The following is a 24209-nucleotide window of genomic DNA, read 5'->3' as shown; positions in this document are numbered from 1 at the left end:
TAATCGTTAACATGTTCATAATCTTGTTGTTTATTTATGATTTTCCTAAGGCTAAGCAGAGATAAGCAATTTGATTGGTCGATGTTTTGGGACACAATATTATAACCTTGATTCTAGATAATTCTGAGTTTGATCATGAGAGAGAAATTAAATGAAATGGGGTTTAACGTCCTACTGTTCTGCTCCTATACTGGGCTAATGAAGACGGGCATACGCCATACAGTGTGCTGTGAGGGAAATTTTGCCCGGCAGCGGCACTATCGCCTACTCTTATATCGAATTCCAACTGCCAAGGGATCTTTTACGTGCATTCCAATGTTTACACGGGACCTCGGTTTTTCGTCTCATCCGAAGGACTAGACAGCTGTCCTTGTCAGGCCCTCCTTCCTGCATCACTGACAAGGGGAAACCATGTCGGAAAATCGGGATGAACTTTCTCGGCCAATGAGAGAAAAAGAGAGAGAGAGAGAGAATTGAGGTTTAACGTCCACTCGACACCAACTCTTTGTCATGGACAAGCTTGGGCTGGAAACCACACCACTTGACTCAATGACAGACACACAGACAAGGGCGGCTTCATAATATGTTCACATTATGAAATGAAATGGAGTTTAACGTCCTACTGTTCTGCTCCGACTGAGCTAATGAAGACGGTTCACATTATGAATGGGGACGTATACAAATGGATACGAATGCAACTCCAACTGCACTGTGAGTGTGAATCTACTTCTACTTGATCAACCGTTTTCTTAATTGCCAGTTTTTTATACGCCCACATTTTCATGTGGACGTATATTGTCGTCGCCCCTGTCCGTCCGGACGTCCGTCCGTCCGTCCACAATTTGTTTGTGGACTCTCTACAGGTCACAATTCTTGTCCGATTTTGACGAAACTTGAAATATAGCTTTATCCCAAAAAATCTCGGCTGCTTTCGATATTGGCATGTATCGGATCGAAACTTCATGGATTATGGCCCCTGTTTGTACGAAAAATCACGTTTTTAGCTTGTGGACCCTATAGAGGTCACAATTTTTATCCGATTTTGTTGAAATGTAAGTTTATAACCCAAAGATCTCAGTTCCTTTCGATATTCGCGCACATCGGACTGTAACTTCCTGAATTATGGCCCCTGTTTGTACAAAAAATCACGTTTTTAGCTTGTGGACCCTATAGAAGTCATAATTTTTATCCGATTTAAAAAAAACCGTATTATTATATCACCGTCACACCCTAAGGACGCCTGAGTTCGAATTTCGTGAAAATCGGCCCAAAATTGACAGACAAAATGGCCGCCGTTCGTTCTCAAATAGCGTAAAAATATGGTATATTAAGGTTGTTGACCCTATAGAGGTCACACTTTTTATCCGATTTTGTTGAAACTTGAAATGTAAGTTTATAACCCAAAGATCTCGGCTCCTTTCGATATTCGCGCATATCGCCCTGTAACTTCCTGAATTATGGCCCCTGATTGTACGAAAAATCGGGTTTTTAGCTTGTGTACCCTGTAGAAGTCATAATTTTTACCCGATTTAAAAACCCGTATTATTATATCACCGTTACACCGTAAGGACGACTGAGTTCGAACTTCGTGAAAATCGGCCCAAAATTGACAGACAAAATGGCCGCTGTTCGTTCTCAAATAGCGTAAAAATATGGTATATCAAGGTTGTGGACCCTATAGAGGTCACAATTTTTATCCGATTTTGTTGAAACTTGAAATATAAGTTTATAACCCAAAGATCTTGGTTCCTTTCGATATTCGCGCATATCGGACCGTAACTTCCTGAATTATGGTCCCTGATTGTATGAAAAATTGCGTTTTTAGCTTGTGGACCCGATAGAGATCATAATTTTTATCCGATTTAAAAAAACTTACTACTATATCACCGTTACACCCTAAGGACGACTGAGTTCGAATTTCGTGAAAATCGGCCCAAAATTGACAGACAAAATGGCCGCTGTTCGTTCTCAATTAGCGTAACAATATGGTATATCAAGGTTGTGGACCCTAAAGAGGTCACAATTTTTATCCGATTTTGTTGAAACTTGAAATGTAAGTTTATAACCCACAGATCTTGGATCCTTTCGATATTCGCGCATATCGGCCGTAACTTCCTGAATTATGGCCCCTGATTGTACGAAAAATCGCGTTTTTAGCTTGTGGACCCTATAGAGGTCATAATTTTTATCCGATATAAAAAAAACGTATTATTATATCACCGTTACATCCTAGGGTCGACTGAGTTCGAATTTTTTGAAAATCGGCCCAAAATTGACAGACAAAATGGCTGCCGTTCGTTCTCAAATAGCGTAAGAATATGGTATATCAAGGTTGTGGACCCTATAGAGGTCACAATTTTTGTTCGATTTTAATGTAAGTTTATAACCCAAAGATCTCGGTTCCTTTCGATATTCGCGCATATCGTACCGTAACTTCCTGAATTATGGCCCATGATTGTACGAAAAATCGCGTTTTTAGCTTGTGGACCCTATAGAGGTCATAATTTTTATCCGATTTAAAAAAAACATTATTATATCACCGTTACACCCTAAAAACAGCTGAGGTCGAATTTCATGAAAATCGTCCCAAAATTGACAGGCAAAATGCCCGCCGTTTGTTCTCAAATAGCGTAAAAATATGGTATATCAAGGTTGTGGACCCTACAGAGGTCACAATTTTTATCCGATTTTGTTGAAACTTGAAATGTAATTTCATAACCCAAAGATCTCGGTTCCTTTCGATATTCGCGCATATCGGACCATAACTTCCTGAATTATGGTCCCTGATTGTACGAAAAATCGCGTTTTTAGCTTGTGGACCCTATATAGGTCATAATTTTTATCAGATTTAAAAAAACGTATTATTATGTCGCCGTTACACCCTAAGGACGACGGAGTTCGAATTTCGTGAAAATTGGCCCAAAATTGACAGACAAAATGGCCGCCGTTCGTTCTCAAATAGCGTAAAAATATGGTATATCAAGGTTGCGGACCCTATTGAGGTCACAATTTTGATCCGATTTTGATGAAACTTGAAATACATATTTATAACCCAAAGATCTTGGTTCCTTTCGATATTCGCACATATTGGATCATAACTTCTTGAATTATGGCCCTTGATTGTACGAAAAAATCACTTCTTTTTTTGAGCTTGTTCTCTGTCCATCTCTTGCAAAATGTGGGCGTATCTTGCATGGCAACCGCTTGTTGTTATGAATATCATCGTGGCCGCTTATAACATTGATCATGAAAGTCGGCAACCTGACAACACAACCCGACATCACGACAACCCGACATTTTTACCCGACATCACGACATTTTTACCCGACATCACGGCATTTTTAGTGTCGTAATGTCGGGTAAAAATGTCGTGATGTCGGGTAGAAATGTCGCGATGTCGGGTTGTCGTGTTGTCGGGTAGAAATGTCGTGATGTCGGGTTGTCGCGTTATGAAAGGCGACATCACGACATTACGACATGATATCAATCAGCCACCATAACTGCGCACCGCTGAGAGCTTCAAAGAAACTCTCACACTTCAGAGCCTAGAGCTGCACTCTTTCCCGGCGCACTATATATCCAGCAGGACCCTGCGCTGTATATCGGGTTTTCGATCCCTGCATTGGCCGAGAAAGTTCATCCAGATTTTCCGGCGTGGTTCTCCCTTGTCAGTGATGCAGGATGGAGGGGCTGACAAGGAAAGCTGTCTAGTCGTTCGGATGGGACGAAAAACCGAGGTCCCGTGTACACATTGGCGTGCACGTAAAAGATCCCTTGGCAGTTGGAATTCGATATAAGAGTAGGCCGTAGTGCCGCTGCCCGGGCAAAATTTCCCTCATAGCACACTATGGCGTATGCCCGTCTTCATTAGCCCAGGTTAGGAGCAGAACAGTAGGACGTTAAACCCCATTTCATTTCATTTCATTTGTATATCCACAGATACAGATACAGATTATTTATTATGATAAAACAAATGACATCAATTATAGCACAACCGATATTACGCAATCTTACCGTACTTTAAATAAAAGTACACGATAACTGGGTGACTCTCATTATGGGTAGACCCGATTAGTATTTGGGGAAGAAGGGTAGGACCATCCCGTAAAATGAAAGCATTATGTCTTGTGTATGATTAAATTGACCCACACTGTCATTTTCTGTAATAAATATCATTTTTGACGTTAAACTAAACCATAAATGTTTTATTTACTGCCAATATTTAGGGTGTTTCAACTTTTCGCCACCCATCCCCCCTATTTTGCTCAATGGATTCATCCATATCTTGTTTGTTGTTGCGTTACGATCAATGTAAATCAAGATGGCTAACCTGAAAGCCGTTGTGGGATTTTGCGTTTGTATATTTGTTTTGCTAGCAATATTAGGTGAGAAAAGATTTGTTTATTATATTTTTATATCTTTTAAAATTGTGCGTCTTGTCGATTGTGATCGGCAAGACACAAACATCTGTAACGATGCGAAAGGTCATCATGGATGGTACAAAAATAATAGAATAATAATACAGCAGTTAACGTAGGTCTAATATAATGTCAATAATGAAGCCCTGATTAATAAGTAAAGTTTTATCCTATATCGACATAGCATAGCCAGAGAACCATGATTTTTTTGGCACGTAAATTCATTCTGTTCTGCTTTTGGTTTTCTCAATTGTCACAGTACGAGTGATTAATTGTGAGGCGATTACTGAACATTGTTTATAAATTATATAGCATGCATTATGCATAGCCACGGTGAGTTATTTGTAATATACTTAATTAAAGGACAATTTTGGTGTCAGTCATTATCATAGAACTTGTTAAATACCCGGTAGTACCGGGTATTCTAAAATGTCGGTAAAATGCGCGTACCCGGTATTACCGTGTACTCAGTAAAGCCCTCGCTAAAATTAGTACCGTAACTGCAAGTGTCATCTATTGTATTTTCTATACACTAGAACACATTTCCACGTGTTTCAAAGCCGCAAACCGTAAAATGGCGGAGTGCATAGTGACAACGTAGACGATGCACTCTCGACGAAGTCGTGAATGACGTCTTGCTGACCAACACGTGGACAATTTCGAGGCGGGTGATACACATAATTCGTTTCCAGTTACTTGATAATGATAGTAGTCAGGACAGTGATTGGTATTATGAAGTGTCTGATTTGTTGCGCGACGTTCCGCCCATGGCTAGCTATGTCTCCCGTGCATGATGAACCAGCCCAATGTGAACACGATAGCCCTGTGTCTGCAGTAGATTCTGACAATAATTCTGATGTTGATAATAATGCTGGCCTGCTGGATCGTAAAAGACGTAGGCAATTCCTGAGTCCCGAACGTGTAGATCTATTGACTGACTATATTGATAATGATAGAGGACTTGGAAGTGAAAGTAAAAACAAGGTATTGCAATCCGCACGTGGTCATGGCAGTGGGAGACGTGATGTGCGTGTTCGTGGTGGCATTGCTCATGGCTGCTATTGATATTTTTGTTCATTTTATATATCTTTATCAAAATCCAGTGAAAAAAACAATATCTCATAAGTATTTCATGGAGAAAAATTCGTTTTCGTGTTAGCTTTAGTGAGAAATGAGAAATCCAAAATGGCCGCCATGACGTCACGTGACTACATTATTATGCAAATTTTCAAAATTCTATTTTTTCCTCTTAGCCCAACCTCATGCTCATCCCAACAGACAAAAAGATTTTTCATAAAAGCTTCCATAAGTACTGCTTGGCATTCAGTTCCAACCTCCCTTTTTTACTCAAAAAAGGGTCTAGCACAGGCAGTGGATTTACGTCTAGCATTGAAAGGGTTAAACACTTCCAAATATAATTATAACACATAGATCATTGCTACGATAGATGCCTAAGGAAGGTTACAACAAACGGAAGTGACGAATGCAAAAGGAAAACACGATAGTTATCCCTCTATATAACTGACTGAAGCGAAGAGTGATAACAGATACACAGGCGAATTTCTGCTCACCAATAATTCCTTCGAAGACCAAAAGTTGTTATGTACACGTGAGACTGTAAGACGATATCTAACAATTCAAAAAAATAATTGACGTGAGAAAAATAGAAATAGTCCATACATTCCCTTGATTTTATTCATTCTATACCTTATAAAAGCATGGTAATGCACAGACTCTTGCTATTTTTCTCGTTTTTTCTTAACTAGTGAAAGTCAGTTATTTTTATGAATTGACAGATATCCTCTTATGGTCTCACATAACAACTTTTGGTCTTCGAAGGAATTATTAGTGAGCAGAAATTCGCCCATGTATCTATTATCACTCTTCACTTCAGTCAGTTATATAGAGGGATAACTCGTGTTTTCCTTTTGCGTTCGTCACTTTTGATTGTTGAAACCTTCATTACGCCTCTATCGCAGCAATGATCTCTGTGTTAGAATTATATTTGAAACGTATTTAATGAGTTCTATCACATATATGATAATGACTGACACCAATATTGTTCTTTAATCGTGGGCACTTTCTTCTAATAGACTTTTAAAATGATTGTCATATCGGTTGAACCTTTTATCATTATAAATCCAATTACCTTATAAAAAACTTAAAAATTACTGTGACTCTTCCAAACTGTTTTTATATAATGTGGTTTTTGAATTGTGGACTGCTGTGATATCAAACATATTAAAACATTGGATATATTATTATTATTATTGACTATATTATATTATCTGAAGCTAATGACCGAGAATTCACAAAAGCGGACACAGGTCAAATGACCTAGTATACTCTGAAGATATGATATGATAATACACGTCAGATCCCTTTTCGGCTTGTACAATTTGCTAGAGCATGTTTTATTAAAGGAGCTAAGCTGCTAAGTCTCTTAACACAATATTTTTCATAATATTCGAAATTAAAAACACGATTTAAAATTCAATATTGATCAATTTCAATCAATATTGATGTTTTATCTTGCCGTGAAACTATAGGATCCTAATATACTATTCAAAAAAAGTAGGGGATATTTGATTTTTAAGTGTTATTAAAGTCACCTAATGAAACTGACGAAGAAACAAATGACAAAATGAAATGAAGTTCACATTCATCGATTTATTCCAAATGATCGTTAGACTAAGTAAGGCACAGACTGACCATTATAAGGGTAAAATGATACCCGGGGTCAAACAGCAAAGTTACCACAGCATCACAACCAAGTCAGTAACGGGTAAATCCTCCTCTGTTTGCCAAACAAGCATTGATCCGACGTGGCATACTCCTAATGAGACGTCTAAGGTCATTTTGGTCCAGATTGTCCCATTCCTGTTGCAACGCAGCAGCAAGTTCTTGGACATTGGCAGGTCGTTGTTGACGTTGACGTAACCTCTGTCCAAGCATGTCCCAGACATGCTCGATGGGGGAGAGGTCGGGACTCAGTGCTGGCCAAGGTAATGTGGTGATGTTCTGTTGTTGGAGGTAACCTGTAACGATCCTGGCCCTGTGAAATCTTGCGTTGTCATCCTGGAAGATGAAACGGCGGCCATGACGTCGTGCGAACGGCACAACATGGACTGCCAAGATGTTGTCCCGGTAGTACTGGCCTGTAACACGCCCTGCAACAACATGTAAAGCCGTTCTTCCAGCAACAGTGATGCCTCCCCACACCATAACAGAACCACCCCCAAATCGATCATGTCTGATGACGTTAACGTCTTGGAAGCGCTCGTTTCGACGACGCCACACCCTCCTACGTCTGTCCAAAAAATCAACAGTGAACCTTGACTCATCTGAAAACATCACATTGCTCCAGCGTCGATTATCCCAGTGTTGACGATCCCTACACCAACGACGTCTTACCTGAATGTGATGATCTCTCAAACAAGGGATCACGCGAGGACGTCGGGCGCGAAGGTGACCCCTATGCAGTCGATTCCGAATCGTCTGGCCACTCACTCTCACACCAGTGTCTGTTTGAAGACGAGTGCTGATCTGATTTGCTGTGATGACACGATTTCTCAAGGCCAAGGTACGGATAAATCGATCCTGGGCTTGAGTTGTCGCCCTTGGTCGACCTGAGCGTGGTCTGTCCTGTACAGATTGTGTATCACGGTATCTGGACCATAGCCTGCTTATGACAGACTGAGAAACATTCATCGTCCGCGCCACAACCGCCTGTGTTGTGCCGATCTGTAGCATGCCAAGGGCACGTAACCTTTCATTTTGGGTAAGCCGACGCATATCAAAATTTGTTTTCTGGTCACTAAAACAATTAAACTGATGTTTCCACCCTGGAATTCAATGCCACAATGACTGTAACATTCAAAGTCAGAGTCGTGCAAATCTTGGGTTGGACCCCCATGATGATCCCAAGCATCACCTGCATTCCATGCGGTAGCTATTGGTGCGTTTGGGCGTCACATGTAACTGGAAATGTTTCTTCTGTTAGGTTCTATAGTGACTTTTTTCGTAGTCATTTGCATATTTTAGTATTATGCCCCCAAAATCAAATATCCCCTACTTTTTTTGAATAGTATATTTAAAGAGACACTAGTTAAGAGTTTAGTAAAGAGTTGGCCATTCTTGCTATAATAATTTAAAAATAGATGATAATAAAAGAAAATATTGAAAATTTCAGTGAAATTAGTTTATTCTGAATGGAGTTGTTACTGTTGAAAGTTTGGACTATAAACAGGCATCAACTGTCTAAGCAACTGTCTAAGAATTGCCTATCGTTTGATTGACAGACGATAACTCCACCCACATATTCTCGATTATCAAGTACATTGTAACAATCTCAATGGCTACATATGGTACCCTCGATTAACAGGCCTTTCATCGGCAGTCTCCGCTAGTGACGTCAGTGACTAATGGTAAACATTAGCTTGGTCGGCCATATATTGATTTAATTATTAAATGGATGACTGTTTAAATCCAAGCTGTATCCCAGCTATCTGAAGGTCTACAGAGTTCATTTGAGCTTGTCATGTAAATAAAGGTCTAATTAATAATTTCTATAACTTCTGAAGCCTAAAGAATGACCTGCAATAGGCAGATTTAGCTCTTGCATAATGTATGTTTAAGACACAATTAACATTTTATAATCAGTACACAAGTCGTGTACCCTATGGTTTCGAGTGTCATTTTGTAAGGAACAAATAAAAACATATTCAACAATACAATGTGGAAGTAATTAGTAAAGGCTGATTCACAAATGACAAAATAATAATTTAGAAAACATGTAGAATGCACTAAACAGACGTAAACGACTGCCGTTCAATTTGAATTGTTCACGTATTTCACCGAACATAATTGATTAGAAATTATAATTTTTTTTTTTTCCAAAAAATTAAATATAAATCACTTCACATACGTTCATATTACATTAATATAAATGTATGCTATTAGAACTATTTCTGTCTATTTCAAGGTTACATAAATTAGAGCCAAACACTCCTTAAGTTATACTTAAAATCACACAAACCCGAAAAAAAAACCCTCCGAAAAAAACCCCACTACCAGTATTCAGATAGTCCAGAATAGTTGGGAAAGTGTTGTGTTACGAGGACCCTTTAGATGATTAATAATTTAAATGAATAGAATAGAGATATTGCAAGTCTATAGAGCACTATAAATGGTTAATACCAAGAGACGTTTCTATTGGAGTGATGGCATGTTAAAAAAAAAATTCAAATAATAGAGATATGACTAATATGACATGAGGGGTAAGCATCACTGCAACCCCTCCTCCCCCCCCCCCCTCCTCCAATCTGTATCGGCCCCGACATCTTACATTTACTTAAAGTGAGTTCATGTTAATTTCTGTATCAGAGATTCAGCTGGCAGAAAGTGGAAGAGGATTTCGTGGAGGCAGATATCGTGCGAGCAGATATCGTGCAAGCAGAAGTTACCGAAGCCCAAGTCGAGTTAGAAATTCAGTTCGAGTTAGAAATAGAGTTCGAGTTCGGAGTGGATCTAGTCCTTTCTCTCGTACCACATTTAAAGCTGCTTTGATTGGTGGAAGTATTTATGGAGCTTCACGATATATGAGGACTAGTCGATATCGAAGAGATCCTTATGCTAGTAAGTTTAATGCTATATTTTTTTATCAGACATTTCTGTTTCAGTCATTAAATGGCATTTAATATCTGGATAAAAACAAACACCCACACTTATTGTATTTAAGGCAACATTTCGAAGAGTATTCTCTCCATGTTATCAAGCTTATACAGATATGAGTCAAATACATGTACATGCCCACAGCAAGATCAAAGGCCTGTGACACAATAGGTTAAAATTAGCTACGAGAACGTAGCTAAAAACGTTGAGACATACTGATGTGCTTGTTTTTAGCTACCATTGGGTGCCTTTAGTTCCAAGTGGCAAATTCAATTTCTTTATTAATGCATGTAACATCTTAAAAATAAGATAATTTTATACTATTACGACTAATTAAACTAACAGAGGCCAATGTAGTGGCACAACTATCGCCTAACTCCAAATATTTGCGTTTAAATTAATGAAGTGTTGTTTTTATCTGACATACACCATCATACATCTCCCGCTTAAAAATGCATTCCTAAAAACGGCTTACGGTCTCGATTTTAAATACGATGATGTATACCTGTTTCAGGTAGGTTTATATGCTTTATTGTAGTTGTGGTAGAAATGCTATAAATAACAATCAATCATTGTTTTAATGAAAAATATTGTCAGTTTTAATTACTGAGGCCCGATGTGATTTCCGTTGGGCTTTACTATGTGGAACTATGTAGCACCATCTCTTATCTCGAAACATGGAGGGTTGAGTGCAATGGCAGGATGAGGGGATTAATTAACTATGGTTTCAGTCATGTTTGATGTCTCTCATTTATACGTGTAAATGATTTGCGCTCAAAGATGTCCAGTGCTTGGACTTTTGGGAATCGATTGAGTATAGGTTTAGTATGAATATAAACTTACTACATAATATTTTATTTCTGGAAGTGAAAATGCCTCTCTAATTTATTTTTCTAGTGCCAACTGTTTGTACGAATAACTATGATAGTGATGGAAATGGAACAGTTTACGGATATTTTATTTGTCCACGGAATGGTGAACCGGAAAGTTACACCTATTGTTGTGGAAATTCGTTGAGAGAAAGATGTTGTGCTTATTTTTCTGAACATGGTGATGAGTAAGTTATGCATAATTTAACATAAATCTGGCCATGGCATTTAGGATAGATATACCTTCAGGGAAGATAGATTCTATTGCAAAATCATGTAAATCTAACAGATCGACAACTATTTAATTCGACCTTTCCTTATTTCTAGTAATACACAGTTAACTTTCCATACAGCGTTATCAAGAACCCTAGTAATTTCAAATCTACGACCATGGGAACTGCAGTAGAGGTGCGAAACCAAAAAATGCTATTGCGACCTTGGGCCACCATAGTTATGGCCCTTGCTATCTCTGACGAATTTTATGAATACATTAACACTAACAGCAAAAGTCATTATTTTTCAATTTGATTTTTTGATTAATCACAGTGAATGAAAATTACAGCAACTCCTGATAATTACTTTTCTTTTTGTTTTTACATACCTAATGATTCACAATGAGACAACCATTGATTTATCTACTGGCAGGTATATTTTCTCAGGTGGGGCACGGTGACTCAGTGGTTAACTCGCTGGCTGACTTACATGGAAGTCCTGGGTTCGATTCCGGTGTTGACCATGAATGTTTCTCAGGAATTGCTGGTGTGGCCCATCCCTTGGTCAGTAATGCAGGACGGAGGGACTGACAAGGACAAAAACCAAGGTCCCATGTATACTTTGGCGTGCACATAAAAAGAGCTGTGGACAGTTGGAATTCAGTTGCTTGCTGTCCAAGCAAAATGTCTCTCATAGCATGCTAGCTTGGTAGCATTTGACACTGTCCATATTTACATTATGTATTATATATTACAGTAAAGGAAGAACGGCTGGTATTGTTGTTGGTGTGATTATATTGATTATAGTTATTTCTATAATAGTTTATTGTGTGTGTAAACGATCTGGGACAAGTGGCAAGATTGTTCGCAAGTTTTCCTCCAAAAATTCAAGTGAGTTGAATTTACTGCCCTTTTTTTTTTATTAAAGAGGGAAAAAGTTTTAACTTGTTTTAAACTTAAATGTATGATTGATTTGTTTTTATTAAGGGACCAAGGACAGTAGACCTATCTATAGTTTAAACAGAAACTACATGCTTGGAGCATATCACATCCTTAACTTGATTTAGATTCAGAAGAGCATCTAGGATTGATTTTATGGAGAATTATTTAAATATGGCTGTCATCCATGTCCTAATGTCTGTCGTCATACATTGTTATAAACACATGCTTATGCTAATGTTCGTAAAGGTAACATTCGATTATAACTTATTATAAGGGTTTAGAAATAAATAATTCGTTGCCAAAAAAAATTTCTTTGAGATTGCCATAATATCCTTACAATAAATAGTTACTAGTATATTTCTATAAAAAGTAATCCTTTCTGCTAAATTCTAAAAAACAAATTGAAAATGATTAGCCAAAAGAAAAGTAAAAAAGTTTGTGTTATCTGTGAAATAATAGGTATAATTTAATTGATGAAAGTCAAGATGTTTCTTCTATAATATGTACCATAGAATGTTTTTATTTACCGGTATTCACTTTTCGGTTCACATCCTTAGAGTTTTATGTTTACAAAAATGTAGGTGTTTTTTTTATATTTATTTGATTTTTGTACAGTTTATGTTTATTTGATTTTTGTATAGTTGATGTTTATTTGATTTCTGTATAGTTTATGTTTATTTGATTTTTGTTTGTTATTGTTTGGTTTATGTTTATTTCATTTTATTTGTGATTGTTAGATAAAGAGCAATATGCTGCTGTTCACAAAGATCCAGGTACATCAACAATTATAATTTTATTTCCACACTTTATTCTTCACATACTTTTTTTTCTTTGCCGACTAAGGAAACTACTTGCTACTACTTATTATTTATGGTACAGGCTTATTTCCCAAAATATAAGATTTTATCGTGTATTAAATATGGAAAAAAACCCATGAAATTGCTTGAAAATGTAATGACTTGTTAACTAGGCTATTATCAACTCATGCTGTATCTTATAGTCTGAATAACTTAATTTTTATATTCCAAATAATTTTCGAGAATTCTGCTCGCGGTTAAATAACACAGTAGATATGTTAACATTTTATCCTTTTATGACTAGAGATTAAAGAAATGATACCGTACTTAATGAAATGGGGTTTAACGTCCTACTAGAGATTAAAGAAATGAAATTTAATGAAATGGGGTTTAATGTCCTACTAGAGATTAAAGAAGTCAAATTCCCTTGATTATAATTTATACACCAAGAACTTGTTTTATATGCGAAAATTGATTATGGAATTTAAAAAAAAAAAAAAAAAAAAAAAAAATAATAATAAGCTTTAGAAATACTAATATGCTTTAGAAATATTGGGTTCACTAACCCCATGTGATAAACACTTTTTGGCATCAGACAACTAATAAATATATATTCTAACATGCTGTGTGGTGGGTAATATATTAATTCTGTCATTAATGAGACCATTTCACGGTTGTTGACTCCCCTGTGAAATAAGGTATAAAGAAGGGGCTACTTTAGATTTTCCCCTAGAGCCAACTGCCAGCCAGATCAACTCTCCATACCAATCCAGCCTCGGCAAGATCATATCCTTTATGGCAACGCAGGCAAGACTGCGCCCGGCTCACTATCACTCCTACGGTCTATGCAATACCCTATTACTTGTACTGGGAGCAACTTTTCGGATAAAACTTGCCTTGGGCGCTACCCCTCAAAAGTTATTGTCTTAACCAAAGAAAACGGAATCGAATGGGTCTCTAATCGGTCTCCCATCTCCTACCTATACGAGACGAGCCTCTTAATTGGCTTCTCTTTCAAGTTTCCCTGGAAACACTTGCCTGCCATATTACTCAAGGTGGAAGCTGGTGTTAAGCTGTAAGGATCGAACAAAGGAAATGTGCAACATTGTAGTTGACATCACTTCATGATGCCTGTATTATTTCTAAGCATCTATATATATGACACGCTATTTAACTGGCCATTAGTTATGATTAACATTTAGGTTCAGGTGAAGGGCATGTATGTGATAAGAGTTACGTCTGGGTTTAGCCCACTGATTGTAATAGATACTCATACTGTAGAATTACTGATATTGTTAGTCAGGTCTGAGTATCAGTATGCTCATAATTATTACTGTAATATTCATATATTTGTATATTGAGTAATGTTTACATAAGTGAGTTAATTTCAACACACACTGTGTTAAATTCTATAGATTTGTTTTAAAACCATGTATACAACACACAGAAAAAATTTACTGTTCACTCATCAAGCACAGCACCAGAATCATGCACTGTATAGGCCTACACAGGTCATAACTCTATGAAATTTAATTACTGCCTATTACTGAGCAATGTTTCGACTAGGTTTACCTGGTCTTTATCAAGTCAAGCAAAGCACCAGAACCATGCATGTAACTTTGTTTAAAAGCTTTTAATCGTCCAACGTCTTCAAATGAAAATATTCAACATAGATTTTTAAATCAATCTCTAGTATTACCATGAACAAAACAATTAATCTGTAAATTATTCTAGATGAGGCAATAAAAATTTGAAACTCAATTATTCTGAAATGGACCTTTTTAACTGTCTTTTGCAAGTCATAACTATGTATCAGTAGATTGCATGAGAGAAACCCTTCCTTATTTTCAATCCAAAATATTTTACTTTTTCTTTGATGTTTTTTTGTACTTAGGATCTTGTACATGACTGTATTGTACAAATAGGTTATCCAGCATACTATAATTGTGTATCCATAAAATTGTATCTTGTGTTAATATGTTCAATTACTAAATGCCAATCAAAGAAGATACTATAAGACCAAGAAATAAAATATTTGTGCTTACGGTTATTTTACCACAAAAATTTTTTTTTTTTTCGTGGGGTTTATAATATCTATTTCCTAGTATTTCTAGCTGAAAGGAGCTAAATCTCTAGACTTGAATATTGGTCAATATCAATCAAGATTTTTATCTTGCCGGGAAAAGATAGGATCCTAATAATTATTCCATATTTATGACACAATTAGCATTTTATTATCAGTACTGTTTTGGGTGCCATTTTCTAAAGAACAAATAAAAACATATCCAACAAGACAGTCGGGAAGTAAATAGTAATGGCTGATTTACAAACGATAAAATGATAATTAAAAATGTGTAGAATGGACTATTTAGAGGTAAACGACTGCCATTCAATTTGAACTGTTCTCGTATTTCACCAAACATAATTGATTAGAAATTACAATATTTGCTTTAATATGTGCTGTATTTTGCCTATTTCAAGGTTAAAAAAAAAATAGCCCTTTAATTACAGAGTAAGGTTCTTGAAAATAATAACGAAATTTCAGTGTTGAAATCTGTCTAGAGAAAATCATGCCAAGACCTGAGCTAAAATAAATTAGTGTTTGTCGGGTAACCGTAAACACAGGTATTTTTAATTTGGCCTAATCCTAAATATCATTAGGTCTATTGACATGAGCATCATAGATCACAGTGAGATGGTGGTAAAACTATACATGTAAATCATTGACTTAGAGTATATGAAATGTTATTGCTATATTTTTTTAGGTCCTGTGGACATGGTGCATGTACCCACACAGCCTGGACAACAATACCCTGACAACTATGGACCAGCTCCACCCTACAGCCAACAACCTGGTAAGTATTTTGACCATATCCTGCTGCTAAGTTGCATTTTTGGTTTTATTGGTTCTATAACATAGACCCATATGGTACATAGATGGTTTATTGACATTTTAATACAACCATGTGTCCTATAACATAAACCCATACATAGAGATGGTTTATTGAATTTTAATACAACCATATGTCCTATAACATAAACCCATACATAGAGATGGTTTATTGACATTTTAATACAACCATGTGTCCTATAACATTAACCCATACATGGAGATGGTTTATTGAATTTTAATACAACCATATGTCCTATAACATAAACCCATATGGTACATAGATGTTTATTGACATTATGAATCCAACTATTTGACCTATAATTAAACACCACAACCGTTTTTCCCCTCTTTATTTCTATGGGGTCTTGTTGTTCATGTTATGGTTTTATTTGTGTTTGTAAGGTAAAGCTGAAGATCCGACTGTTCCTGAAGATATGGGTATCAGTAGCTCCACAGTTTTCAATTTATTTACTTGCACTTTCTTGTCTATTCCACTTTATTTTCATTATACACCAACATTAAACGTGGTTTTATGTACTGTTATCGACTCTGTCCAATTTTGACCTAAATTTATATTCTACATGAGAACAACATATGATGTAAAATTTAAGGAAAAGGTTTATTATCCTTAATGGTGTATTGACCATTTTCCTATTTTTTCAATCTATTTCTTACTTTGCTTTATGATCTAAAAACTATTTTATGTCTCGATTTATGCTAACTGGTATAACAAATTACATGCAGATCTTGCAAAGCCTTATTTTCTGCACTAATCAACGTTTATCGTGATACAGGCAAAACTGGCAAGAGTTTCGTCCCATTCTAGCTGATATTATATAAAAATTAATCCATTTATAATGATTAAGAATGCACTAAGGAGCTAAATCGGGCTTCAAATGTTACATGCATATAGATTATTATGTAGACCTTTAATCACATGACAAGCCCATAATCAACTCTCTATATGATCAGAAGACTTGGATGTTAACTTGATTAAGCCATCCACGTCCCATTCTAGCTGATATTATATAAAAATTAATCCATTTATAATGATTAAGAATGCACTAAGGAGCTAAATCGGGCTTCAAATGTTACATGCATATAGATTATTATGTAGACCTTTAATCACATGACAAGCCCATAATCAACTCTCTATATGATCAGAAGACTTGGATGTTAACTTGATTAAGCCATCCACGCCATTTTATCAGTTAATGCTAAAGATGCATTATGTAAGAGCTAAATCTGCCTATCGCAGGTCCTTTTTTTTGCTTCAAATCAGGGCTTAGTCTTGATTATACAGTACCACTGTAACATCTTGTCAAAACTTCAAACAATGATAACTTCGCTCAGAATAAAGTAATTTGAATGCAATTTTCAAAATATTCATTTTGCATTATATATTTTTGAATTATTATAGCTAGAATGACCAGCTCGTTATCTAAAAGTGCATCCTGAAATAAAAAATTAAGACTTGGTTTATTATTGTATCAATGACAATCAAGACTATTCTTGATTGGGGGGAGGGGTTGGATGACCGAATAGTTAGCATGTGCGCACTGTATCATAAGGTCTGTCATTGAGTCAACTGGCTTGGTTTCGATTCCCCGGTTGAACGTGATAAGGAGTAGGGTCGCCTGTCCAACCTCGTGGCCCTCCAGTTTCCTCCCACCGCTAAAGACCCCTACGCGCAAACAAATTATTTAAATAAAATTGAACCATGTGTTAGTCTCGAAATGATCTAGTTTGAGTTAAGTGGACGTTAAATCCCATTTCTCTCTGTCTTGACAAATCTTCGCACATTCATAATTTGACTAAAAATTTCAACATATTGATTTCTCTATTATTGTTAAACTATTATAGCGCGAATTTCCAGCTCATTATCTAAATCTTACATAATGCATCTTTAAATAGAAAATCAAAACTTCCATTATTATCGCATCATTGACAATCAAGACTATTCTTGTCAAACATTCATAATTTGACTGAAATTTTCAATATATTCATTTCACTATTTTTAAACTATCATAGCAAGAACACCCAGCTCTTTAAGAGATATTTCTAGCAACTATCCTTCAAATCAGTCTTTATAGTCAACTCAAATTTTAAAGTGGTGTAACTTTATTTTATGTGACAATACATGTATCAAAGGATTCAATTCTTTCAACCGGTGTACCACACAGTTAGGTGTTAGGACATATCTTGTTTACATTATACACATCTCTTGGTAGGTACATGTACCATTGTGCCATAACTCGGTTAATTCCATTTATATGCAGATGACATGCAGTGCAGTGAAATGTTAGATGAGTTTAAATTTTGTTAAACAGAATGATAAGAAAACGGTATATTTATTTACTGGTACTTTAACTTTTTTAATCAAGACTGATTTTTTCAATGAGAGATATTGGAGTAGTTTTTGACAATCGCATGACTGCAGAACTAAAAGTCTGATTGTATGATGATATGGTTGTATATTTACAGGATCTCCAGCTCCGTCGTATCCTGCACCGTATGACCAACCTGGATACCCAACATCAGGTACAGTACAGTGTTTACTAGTCTTGATCATAGAGCATATAAAAATATTGGGCGAGCATATATTATGTTCAATGGATTTTAGTTCTCTTGTTTAGATGTATTTTGGAATTGTATTAAATATGTAGTAGATCGTCAGATGACTTGGATACAGCTTGGATTTAAATTTATATGGTTTTAAAATTATATCCTGGTTTCATTAGTAGAACATTAAACCCCATTTCATTTCATTTTAGAATTATTAATGTACTACATTTACTGCAGTTATTGTATTGTAGGCTTTCATTGGCCAGTACTCTAGACTGTTAGCCAATCATCAGGTTAAACAAATATATTGGCTCATGATGGCAAGGGTTCAGTTGAGTAAGTTCAATTTACGCTTGTGTTTGGACGACGACAAGAGGTAAAGTTGTGAATTCTTCACAGGACCCGATACAGCTTACTTCTTGGTTTTACATGTATTTAAGAGCTCAGTTTCGCAATGGTCCCGATTCCTGAAGCAACTCTTGTTGGAGATTGGGAATATGTTTTTCATAATTTTGTGTTGCAGAGAAAGGTCCATTACCAGATGGAGATGTAAATCAGGGTGGACAACCATATCCACCACAGCCAGGCATGAACCCATATCCCCCACAAGGAAACATGCCGTATCCTCCTCAAGGAAACATGCCGTATCCTCCACAAGGAAACATGCCGTATCCTACACAAGGAAACATGCCATATCCACCACAAGGAAACATGCCATATCCTCCCCCAGGACAAGGTGGACCTCCTCCTCCACAAGGCTATGGTGGTAAGTATATAAATCTATTATATATTTTCATGGAATAATGTAGTTTATAGTATGACAGAAAGAAACAAATTTAGGTCCTCTTCGTGAGCCAGTGTGTTGATTAATTTCAAATTTCCACATTACTGGAGATAAATTATAGCTGTACTAGTAGTGGTGATGATGTTTAGCAATGCTGATGATGATAAATTATACAAAAACTAATGATAAATTTATACCAGTACTAATGATAAATTTATACCAGAACTAATGATAAATTGTATTAAAACTATACCTACTAATAAATTGTATTAAAACTATACCTTATGATAAATTGTATTAAAACTATACCTACTAATAAATTGTACCAACACTACCGGTAATTGTTAAATTATAACCAATACTAATGATAGATTATACCCATACATGAAATATAGGTTGAGAAAAGTTAATAGTTTCGTCGCTCTTCTGGCGAACTGCCGAATCTGATATTTAAGTATTGAGAATTATGAGTTTGAAATTTGCGTTCTGTTCAGGGGCGGATCAGGAGATCGCCCGATGGACCGGTCGGACAAAAAACTGAAAAAAATAATTTTGTCCAATTCGTCTTAAAAACCTATTTCTGCTGAACATTATATGGGGGGGTGGGGGTATTGGACCGGTCATGGAGCGATGATGATCATGTTGTATGTGGCCGGTGGCTTTAACGGACCGCCACGCCATCACTGGAGTCCGGAATGGGCTGATATAATAGACTTTCTGGGCCGGGTGTGCTGGGTGTGGGCCAGAATTCGGAATCCTGCATAATATGACAATATGATGATTTCACAGGTTGATGATTGTAAATTACTTGCAGGTCGGGATTTTGGCCTAAATTAATTGATTTATGAGATATACTATTTGACAGAGATTATAATCAGATATGCCACTAAATCGCATATTTGGGGTTCATTTTTCAAAATTCATTTGTGATTTAATATTTCATACATATACATCAGGGCTCCAAACGCCGTTTACATAAATGTTATTATTTGATGGCTACAGAGATAACAGATCGCAAATTTCAAACGCATAATTTTCAATACTTAAATATATCAGATTCGTCGGTTCACCAGAAACGCGACAGTTTAAGATTTTAATCAATATTATTGATTGATTTTTCTTTCAGGTGCAGCCTACCCACCTGTAGATCCACCACCATACCCTGCTATGTAATTTAACCAGATACTTACTATATCAATTTATATTTTGCTTAAGGTCACCAATTATAACTACATCTGTTACAGTTGGTGTTACGTCACTAGAAACAATATGGATACTATTGTTTATGCATGCTTATAACTCTTCAAACACAGAATTATATTTTGAATTTCAACTTCAGTATCTGATATGAAATAAGGCAGAGCATGTGTTTGGATGAGATACCATTTGCAATCTGTAACCATCTATTGTATCATTTGGGGTTAATGCACATCCAGATATTCCAACATTTTGCTACCAAGTCAAAGTGTTATAAATATTTAATCATAGCATTCTCCTCTCAGGATCGTTTAAAATATTACTAAGCCTCGTTGAAATTGCATACATTTTTTTTTTATATCATTTTAAATATTAGCACTTTAGATCTCCATGCACCATAATATCCTGCCATTTATTTTGAGTTAATTACAGATTCAGCACCACTCAAATACTGTTCTAATTGTATTCTTGTAAATCTCATATGAGAGATGCACTTTAATCCTGCAATTCTGAATGCAACAAAATCTGATCATGAAGATAACACCTGAGAATAATGTTTTTACTTGATAATAATGTTTTTACTTGAAAATGATGTTTTTACTTGAGAATGATGTTTTACGATCACTCACTTGCACCTCAGATAAATTCTCTCAAACTGAAAACAGTGGTGAACTTTGTTTCATCACAGTATATACCTAAACCAATATTTATATATAGCTTTGAAGATAAAATACACACCACAGTGAGCCTTTAGAACCGAGAATAGTATTTGTATTAATAAAACTTTGTAAAAACAAATTGTTCTTGAATTGTATATATAAGAAATTTATCTTTTTTCTTAAACTGAACTATGCTATGAAGAAATCGTAAAATATAATCTGTATTCAAATAAAACACTATTTGTGGATAACAATTATATGGTTTATTTCACTGATGTTTCAACAAGGTTTCACAAGTAGTTATCAAGCATATATCGACACAAATAAATAAAATGAAATGATTTGTGTTGATATGCTTGATAACAACCTGTAAAATCTTGTTGAAACCTGGCGGTGAAATAAACCATAGTAATTGTTATCAATAAATAAATAGTGTATTATTTGATTATGTTTCAATTACTAAATGCCATTCAAAGAATATACCCTGTACTGTTTTTAGTACAATACCTGATTTTCAGCTTTTTTAAGAAATTGTATATACATGTATTAAGTTTGTTTAATGGAATTGTTGTTTAGGCCTAATGTTGTTATGGAATTGTTAGAGAAGTTAATTTATATTTTGTAAATATTGTGCAATTTTAATGTTTTTTATAGCCCATCAAGCCAAAGGGCTAACATCACCACTTCTGTCTGTTTTCTAAAAAGAAATAAATGGTATGAACTTTGTTCACTGGTAGTTTGTGTATTTTCAACGTAACTCCTAAATTTGCACTGTGCATTAGCTTAAGAAGGCATATTTTGACTTTTTATGACTTTTGTTCAGACTGTGATATGCCTTTCAAGGTGTTTTTGGAAATGTTTGATTGTCTCTTATTTAATAAAATAAATAACAGTATAAACAGGTCTAATGTTACAGGTAATCATATTCTTATTACAGATAGAGGTAATTGAAATCTTCAGGGTACACATTGGTTAAACCATGGACCTTATAATACCTTATTACGTGTAGGTCTTTTGTCTTTAACTTAGTCAATATTTTAACCTTTACTGTTAAGATTTGTTATTGGTGTACACAATGTATATTTTTATTCCATGTTTTAGTATGTATATATTTTGATATGCAACATTTTGTTTGTTTTATAAATATTTTAAGTATATATTTATGATTCTTTATCTTCAATTCTGGAGAAATGTGAAATTGTTCCACAGTACGTTGTTTTTGTACTCCAGCTTCTTTATGTGGTCGTATGTTGTAGTCACTCATTCCTCCATGTTCACTTGTGAACAATGTAAGAGACAAAGTTTATAAACAGATCTTAAAGATGCATTATGTCTGCCTAATGGAGATCTTTTGTTTGGCCTCAAATGGTATATAAATCATTAATTAGATATTTATTTACATGCAATGTCCATAATCAACTCTAGAATTTTGTAGGGTTTGGACTTTTAACTGATTAAGATATGATTGGCAGTTAATATGATTTAATTTAAAAAATAGATAATCCACACTTTGAATGAAGTACTTTGACATTTTCAACATATTCACTTTTCATTATCTATTTTTTTAACTACTATAGCCAGAACTGTCAGCGCTTTATCTAAATCTTACACAAGATATGTTGACGGTGATGACTATTGAATTCAATAATTTCGTGCAATTAGTTCCAGAATTATACCCAGTCTTCGTTAGCTCAGTCGGTACAGAACAGTAGGACGTTAAACCCCATTTGATTTCATTTCAAGAGTTATTACCCGGATTCTTGTGGATTCTCAACAAAGAAGTTAGTTATTGTTTGCGCTTTGTTTATAAAAACCGTAATATCTTAAAATCCATTGTAACTGTATGTTACAACTTATAATTAGTTAACATTGGTTAAAATAGTGAGAAAAGAAACAAATGAAAATAAATTGGACTTGGCTTACTAATAAAGATAAAGCAAAGCCAACAAAGCTGATGGTGGGCATTGATCTATTTGTCGTTGACTAGCCTTTCATTGTAGTGCCCCGGTTCTATATTATATTGTCTGACAGTTGTGTTTTGTCTTTATATTACTAATGTTAAAAATAATTACCTAACCAGTTATGCATAACAACTTACTGGTATGTGGATGATTTTAGTATCAATTGAGAAAGGTCATTGGCAAGAATCTAGAACTCCGAGAAATGATTTTTTCCCCCCTTACCTTGGGAGTTTTAATTGGGCTTCTACTATATTTTATACAAATCAAATGTTGGACCTCTTTAAGTCTTGCTCAAATATAACAATGGTAATCTATAATTAATGATACTTCAGTGACTTTATTTATATATTCGTTGTCATTGATGTTTTATTAAATCCAATATTATAATAATGATAATAAAGCTAAAATCTATAGTTTGTTACTCTGTATGTTCTTTATCATTTATGATTTATTAAATCTATAAATATAATAGTGATAATAAAGCTAAAATCTATACTATGTTATTCTTTGTGGTCTTTATCATCGATGTTTTATCAAATCTATAAATATAATAGTGATAATAAAACTATCTATACTTTGTTACTTTGTGTTATCATTGATGTTTTATTAGATCTATAAATATATAATGAAAAACCCTGAAATCTATACTTTATTGTTATGCTAGTCTGGTTTGCGTTTTATGTCTACAGAACAATGTTTTAACCTTCTGATCCAACGCACACACGTTAACCATTCGGCCACCCAATCCCCTGTCTTAAATAAAGATAATCTAACAATTCAGTGTCCTTTGTGAGCTAATTGGATGTTGACGTAAAGCCCTAAGAACTAATGAAGTCGTATCCAAATGATAGTCAAGTGACATGATGCCGGATTAAGGGGGAGGGGCGCCCCCAATACTAGAGGAGCCCCCAAATTAGTTCTAAACATTTTTAATCATAAGTAAATAAGTCATATATTACGATAGAGTTTAACTAGGGGGTATCAAGATAAGGCAACCATGCACTGGAATATTTACTTTTTTCAGTGCTGATGCAAGGACTGCAGTGACGATTTCTGTCCACTCGAATTTTCTGGCCTGGAAGCCGGAACAGCCCGCCACCCCCTCATTTTTCTGCACATGCCCCTGTTAAACTCGATACTGTTCAACGATTAAGTCACATCTCAGGGTTTGAAATTTTGAAACAGAAAATTTAAAAAATTTATTGGCAATACTTTCTTCTTTTTCCCATTTTCTGAATC

The 24209-nt window shown here is 35.4% G+C and overlaps 1 protein-coding gene across 4 annotated transcripts; it reads left to right on the top strand.

The window, feature by feature from the left end:
• Window positions 1-4277: 4277 nt before the first annotated feature.
• On the top strand, window positions 4278-23552 carry LOC126831547 (uncharacterized). 4 transcript variants are annotated; one of them, XM_050562088.1, is made up of 10 exons: window positions 4278-4385; window positions 9804-10055; window positions 10989-11148; window positions 11930-12063; window positions 12852-12887; window positions 15677-15766; window positions 16207-16242; window positions 18289-18345; window positions 18893-19135; window positions 20280-23552. In XM_050562088.1, exons 1-10 carry the CDS (start codon window positions 4322-4324, stop codon window positions 20324-20326), a joined length of 1119 nt encoding a protein of 372 aa, XP_050418045.1. In that variant the 5' UTR covers window positions 4278-4321; the 3' UTR covers window positions 20327-23552. The 4 variants fall into 4 exon arrangements, with proteins under 4 accessions (XP_050418045.1, XP_050418048.1, XP_050418047.1 ...); XM_050562091.1 differs by lacking the exon at window positions 12852-12887; XM_050562090.1 differs by lacking the exon at window positions 16207-16242.
• The last annotated feature ends 657 nt before the right edge of the window (window positions 23553-24209 follow it).

The sequence above is a fragment of the Patella vulgata genome, chromosome 9 (genome assembly GCF_932274485.2).
Source record: "Patella vulgata chromosome 9, xgPatVulg1.2, whole genome shotgun sequence".
NCBI lineage: Eukaryota > Metazoa > Mollusca > Gastropoda > Patellidae > Patella > Patella vulgata.
Note: the sequence above shows the minus strand (reverse complement) of the source record. Positions and strands in the feature narration are given on the sequence as shown.